The sequence below is a fragment of the Apaloderma vittatum genome, unplaced genomic scaffold, assembly GCF_000703405.1.
Source record: "Apaloderma vittatum isolate BGI_N311 unplaced genomic scaffold, ASM70340v1 scaffold23907, whole genome shotgun sequence".
Taxonomy (NCBI): domain Eukaryota; kingdom Metazoa; phylum Chordata; class Aves; order Trogoniformes; family Trogonidae; genus Apaloderma; species Apaloderma vittatum.
In genome coordinates, this window is record NW_009727030.1 from 1,861 (window position 1) to 8,166 (window position 6,306).

The 6,306-nt window shown below is 57.4% G+C and overlaps 2 protein-coding genes across 2 annotated transcripts in view; one reads left to right on the forward strand and one right to left on the reverse strand.

Annotated features, from left to right (window-relative positions):
• Positions 1-259: 259 nt before the first annotated feature.
• LOC104277021 (uromodulin-like) lies at positions 260-4,945 on the forward strand (the record flags this gene model as incomplete). The annotated part of the gene is made up of 8 exons (XM_009873534.1): positions 260-326; positions 859-1,026; positions 1,721-1,926; positions 2,500-2,660; positions 2,883-3,110; positions 3,758-3,917; positions 4,317-4,461; positions 4,854-4,945. Coding segments are annotated over 8 exons (1,227 nt in total), but the record flags the coding sequence as incomplete, so codon positions are not given.
• Positions 4,946-5,949: 1,004 nt separating this feature from the next.
• GPR97 (G protein-coupled receptor 97) overlaps positions 5,950-6,306 on the reverse strand; it is a gene marked incomplete at its 5' end in the record, with an annotated part of 2,361 nt that continues 2,004 nt past the window's right edge. The window contains one exon of the mRNA XM_009873535.1: positions 5,950-6,065. Coding sequence (XP_009871837.1) covers positions 5,950-6,065 — 116 coding nt within the window. The remainder of the gene's footprint in view (positions 6,066-6,306) is intronic.

The following is a 6,306-nucleotide window of genomic DNA, read 5'->3' on the forward strand; positions in this document are numbered from 1 at the left end:
TCTCCCACCCCCCCTTTCTGGAATCGTTTCCTAAATTCATGACATTATCTGACCCTTGTGGTAGCCGGGGGAGGAGGCGTTGCTGCTCTGGCCCTTTGGGATAGGAAATGATTCTGTGCCATTGAACCTAGAGGTATTGGAGAAAATACAGTACAGAAGTTATCGCACCCATGCTTGAGAGACGTCTCTGAATGACTGCAAACCTCTCCAGCGAGGATGCCAAAAACCTGAGTTACCCGGAGCCTGCTTGCTTTTACAGGAAAGGACTGTGAGATGTTTGCTGCTGGTCTCTGCCCTCTGCCTGGCTGGCTGCGAAGGCAACAAGAGTGAGTCTCCCTGTACTCTCTCCCTGCTGGGTCACACATGGGTAATGTCGAAAGGAGAGGCCAAACTCCCACCTGATCAGTGTCCCGGTTCCTCTTTTAGGGCACTGCTGAAGGCTACTAAGGGGGCACAACAGCAGGGTTCACGGGGCGCAGGAGCTGGGGTGGAGGAGCCAGCAAAATAAGCAGAAACCTCAAGCTCTCCATCCCAGCCACGCACGGTATATAACCTGTGAGGATGGGCGGAGGTGCTGTGATGTGCCAGCGCTCTCCTTGCTAGCTGGTGGCAGGCTCCATAGCTCCCATCCAGGCTGCGGCCGTGCTGAGGAGGTCTTCCAGGCTCTTGGTCCCATCCTCCCAAGCAAGCTGAGGGGGCAGGTTCTTCCTCAGATGTTCCCGCTCCGTCTCTCAGCGAGGATCTCAGCCCTTGCAAAACGGGCAAGGCTTCACGCCATGGGGCGAGTTCACTCTCGCGTCTCTCGTAAGGGAGAGATTCTTGTGGCGTTTCAGCTTCTTTGCTTCTCTTTTGCTGCAGGTGAGCTGGTGAGCCCACACAGCCCGAGGCGAGGGGTTGTGCTCCGTCTCAAGAGGAGCCTGGACGCCTGCCTGCCAAACCCCTGCCGGCACCAGGGGGTCTGCCAGGTGACGAGGGGCAGACCACTTTGCAGCTGCAAACCAGGCTTCACCGGGGCGTTCTGCCAAGGTAGGGCCCAGAATGTTAGTGAGCCCTCCCCACGGGCCCCAGAAGGAAGGGCAATGGGCACGAAGCGCTGATGTTACCACTGTTTCCCACTGCCAGCTCCAGGAGCATGCCCTAGCTCCTGGTTCGGGTGTATTCCCCACCGCCACCATGTCCTGGCTACGTGTTGGTTCAAGACCCAGTCACAGGCCATTCCCTTCCTCCTCAAAACTTGATTCCTTGGCTGTCAGGAAGCTGTGCCGTGGTGCAGGCGTGCGAGGGCAGCAGGGCATGCTGAGGAGCACGGGCTGCCTCGCGGTCCCAGAACAGGCACGTGTGCTGCAGCACAGCGGCAGCGAAGCCAAAACTGCATTTTCTTCAGATGAAAGAGACAATCCCCGTCGCTGCCTGTGCCCTTGCCAGACTGCAGCGATTCGGTGGACAGCCCTCCGAAGGGGCCAGTCCCATGACATCTGCCTTTGATGTCCTGAGCTTAGGGACTATCTCTATTCAGAGTAGCGGCAGCCATGGATTTGTGCAGTACTTAGGCAATCAGTACCAAAGGACAGACCCACACGAAGTTCTGCACACTCCCAAAGGTTTATCTTTTGCCCTGAAGAGCTCTACCAGCAGCCTCCACCGGGTCTATTGAGATCAGTGGGACTGGGCTCCTTTAGGCTTCTTCCTTATTGCGACTGCAGATGGCTTTTTCCCCCAGATGTGGTAATGAAGTTGGCCTGTGAGGAAGAGCACATGAAGATGATGGTGAGGAAGGAGGTGTTTGAACTCTTGAAAATCCCCCGGGAGCTTGTCCACTTGAAGAACCAGGCGTGCAAGGTCTCAGAAAGGGAAGAAGAGGGCAAGGTGTTTTTTGCAGCCATTCTCACCGGTGAAAACCACACTGCCTGTGGATCAATAATTGAGGTGAGCATCCAGCAAAGCCTCCGCATAGCTCCAGAGCGGTGAGAGGAGCAGACAGGCTGAGTGGGGACAGCAAGGGGAAGCCCCAGAGGCTTTTTCTTTTACATTCGGGTGCTCAAAGTTCTCGTTCCCCTTGGAAAGCTTCCCTGGGGGCTGTCAGACAGCTCTTCTGCCTCCACCAAACCCTTGCTGACAGCACAGCTTGTCTTGTTCAGCAGAGTGTGGAAGTCTTGGTGAGCTCTTTACTAGCTGATGACAGCCCTTGGCTTTCTGGCAGCATCCTCGGAGCGCTGCAGCCCTGGCTTGGTCCCTCACTTGATTCATGGATCAGGGAGGGTGCAAGGAATGCTCCAGCTCAGCCTCGCACAGAAGGGCCCTCGCCTGTGGTCCCTGTGCTGGCTCCTGCCTACTCCAGGGACGGTTCCCTTGACATGGAGCTTGAGGAAAAAACGCCCAGCACATATCCAGGAGGCCTGGAGCAGCTGCAGCTGAGTTGCACCATCTGAACTGGAGCTTGGGGCTCTGTGTGTGGACTTAGAGACATGGTCTGGAGACTCGATTTCTGTGTCATTCCAGCAAAACAACTCCCATGTGTCGTACTCCAACATCATGAAGTCAGAGCAGGAAGCGCACCAGGGCCTGATCTCCCGGAGTTTTCAGCTGGAGGTGCATTTCTCCTGCATCTACGCCTACGAGCAGGTTGTGAAACTGCCCTTCGCTCTCACTGCTGTTGACAAGTGAGTGGTCCCTTGCTGCTGACATGGTACCTTTGAGCTTGTAGAAAAATAGCTGCCTGCAGCGAGGTGAGCAGCAAGGGGCTGAGGAGCCACTAGAGAGCCCTGAGAGCAATGCCTCCTTTCTCCTATCCTCACTGCTCAAAACCAACTAACAGAAAAATAAAGGGTGGCCTGGTAGCACCAGGCACCTCGTTCTGCTCGTGAGCTCTTCTCTTCTCTCAGGCTGGTGCAGTTCGTCGTCAGAGAAGGACACTTCAACGTCAGCATGAGACTGTACAAGACCCGCTCCTACCTCCAGCCCTATCACCTGCCGACGCCAGCCATCCCCGTCACAGACAAAAAAAAAGGCCAGCACCAGCTCAAGTACTTCCTACTGAGCGTGGGGGACTGCTGGGCCACGCCGAGCGCAGATCCCTACCAGCAGGTGCAGCACAAGCTCATTGAGAATGGGTGAGTAGAGGGACTCGGGGGCATCTGCTCTCATTGCACCAGTCACGTCTCTTTGCTGGGGGTTGAGGACAGGTTGCTGTGAGGGAGCAATAAGCAACGACACCGTCACTGCTCGTAGGTGGAACCTATGGTGGTCACCGTCACTGGGGAGGTGGAACAGCCCCGTAGATGAGCCCCCTAAATGCTCTGAACTGAGCCTCTTCTAAATCCGCCCTGCTGCCTGTAGTGCTGCCTTCCCTCTGGCATCGCTCCTGGCCAGCTGGGGAGGCAAACGACAAGGAGGGCAGATGGAAGACCTGGCTGGGGTGTGCAGAGAGGTGTCTGCTGAAGAGCTTGTGTTAGAGGTGGCTGCAGCCAAGCTAAAGCCAGCCATGTGGATATTTGGGAAGTGGGAGCCACAGCCAGGCTCGCTCCAGCCCTGCAGAGCAGCTGGCAAAACACGAGGCAGCTCCTGCGCTGGTGGCAGCTCTTCCCTGAGCCAAGCCCAAAGCAGGGTTCCCAGGAAAGGCATCCCCACCAGCACCGGGACAGGAATAGTCCTGTTCAGCAAAGACTGGGGGCTGCACCCGCTCCCTGTGTGCTCTGGTGTGCCAGGCTGGGATGTTCACCCTTGTTTGCCACCTGCTGACTCAGCCGTTGTGTCCCAGGTGTCCCCACGACAACACGGTGACGTACCTGAATGCCATTGGAGAGAGCACCGTGGCCAAGTTCAGCTTCCAGATGTTTCAGTTTGTCGGTTACCCCGAGGTGTTCCTGCACTGCCGCGTCCGGCTCTGTCTCCCCGATGGCCCGGAGCCCTGTGCCAAGGTGAGCTCTCCCGGTGCTCTGCACCGTGCCCTGGCCAGGGGGGTGGACGCGCCTTCCCTCGGCCTGCTGTTTGGGGAAGGGGTGCCTCAGCACAACAAATGCGCTCACCCCAGCACCCTGCCTCAAAGGTACAAGGGCTCGAACCCACCAGAGAGCTCCTTACCCTCTTCCTATTGCGTATTTGCAGGGGCAGAGATTTCTGCCAGGGCTTGGAGAGGAGTGGGCTAAGGTCCTTCAGGAGTCAGCTCCTCTCACCCTCCCAGGTCTTGACGGGTCCCAGGCTGCAGCCCCAGCAGTGCCTCTGCCAGGGAGAGACCACCAGGACGGTTTCTCCTCCCCCAGAGCGGGCTTCTCCCCTTCCCTCTGCTCCCATCACCCTTCCCTTGGCTTTGTTGACAGCAATGCCCCAGGAACTGGAGGAGCAAGCGGGCGCTGGCCGATGACGACAATAAGATTGTCTCCTACGGGCCCATCCACCTGATGGGCACTCCTCCCCCGGAGGCAGAGATGCGCCGTTCCAGGACTGAGCAGCAGGACCCGAGGGGTACGTATGTCCCTCCGGGGAGGGCAGGGGCAGCTCACCGACCCTTGCAACTGTCTGGGTGAAGCCAAGGGCTGCTAAAATCACTGCCCTGCACAGAAGCGTGGAACCCTTCAGGTGTCACGGCCCACCCACAGCATAGCTCAGCCCAGACATGAATGCTGAGCTAAACAGAGCCCCTGGGTGTGGGTGCAGGCCCCAGGAGAGGCCAGTTGGGGTGAATGAGTCCTGTTATTGCCCTCAGGACCCCAAAGTACCCCCAGCTCCAGCACCTCTTACCCTTCGCAGGAGATGACCTCCCAAGAATCTGCCCCCAGCAAGGGGATGCTGTGCCGGGGCTCAGCGCTGGCTCGAGGGGACCCAGATGTGTAACCAACCTTTCTTCTCTTTGGCAGGACCCAACCTGTGGCTCCCCGGGGCCCTCATCGTGCTGTTTGTGCTTGGTGTGGCCGCTGCAGCCGTTGCTGCAAGGCGGCGAGCGGCGTAGAAAACATTTGTTCCCGAATAAACGTGACAGCAGCAGAGAGGGTCTTGCCTGTGTCTTTACAGGGGTTTTTTGGGGGAAGGAGGTGATGGCTGGATGCAAATGGTGCTTGAAGGACGAGTTGCATCACGGTGTTTCTGTTCCCTGTAGCATCCCTAGGACCTTCTCATCCCCTCCTGGCCCTTGAGATTTGAAACATGTACCCAGGGTTGGGAGGTTCTTTCCTCCTGCTTTCCTCCTCCCCAGAGAGTCACCCAGGCACGTGGGGAGATGCAGGTACCCACACTCGCCCCCCTGCAGCTGGACTTCGCGTGGGTCTGTGGGATACAGAAGCAGCATCAGCGAGGAACGGGCTCCGCAGTGCGTGCACATGCTCGTCTGCACACATGCAGATCCCTTCCTTCCTTCCTTCCTTCCTTCCTTCCTTCCTTCCTTCCTTCCTTCCTTCCTTCCTTCCTTCCTTTCCTTCCTTTCCTTCCTTTTCCTTCCTTCCTTCCTTCCTTTCCTTCCTTTCCTTCCTTTCCTTCCTTTCCTTCCCTCCTTCCCTCCCTTCTCCTTTCATTCATGACAAACTGGCGGCAGGACTTTTTGCCCATCAGTACATCCCTAACATAAAGCAAATAACCAACACCACAAGCATCAAAGACTAAACCCACAGCGCTCAGGGAGCTGGCAGAGATTTAATACTGAAACACCGGTAAGGAGAAGACGAGAGTTGTCCCTGCGAGGTGGCTGAAGCCCGGTGGCTTTCCTCACGGGAAGCATTGCTGGCCCCAGAGGGTGTTTAGACAGAAGGGATATCTCCAGAGCTCCTTGGCCAAGGCAGGTCACCAGGAACGAAAGGGATGAAGCAAAGAGCCCTCCTGAGATCAGTCATGCTCACTGGAGGGTAAACTGAGGCACGGTAAATTGAGCCCTCGTCCTCCGTGGGGGAGCTGCGTCTGTCGGGATGGAAGCTCGCTCTCAGCGGGTGCGTGCCTGGGCAGGGATGGAGGTCTCGCCAGCAGCTACTCCTGGGAGGCTGCGGTGGTTTTGTCGTGTCTGATGGTGTGAGAGAGGGAGCCAGCGGTGTCCTTCGTCTTTGGGTAGTAGAGGACAACCAGCCACATGAATATGAAGATTCCTGCAGGGGAAGGAAGGCAGACACTCAGCAGTGGAAACATCCTGCCGGGACGCTGCTGGCACTTCCCTGCCGCTCCCATGGAAAAACCTGCTCCCCCCGGGAGGGTGTCCCCATGCTTCAGGTGAGACATTTGGCTGGGACATGCCTTGGGTGGAAAATGTCCTTGTTCCTCCGCTAAGGAATGGCTTCCTTGGAGCAAAACCACCCGCTGTGGAATGGATGTGGCTGGGAGCTGTCACCA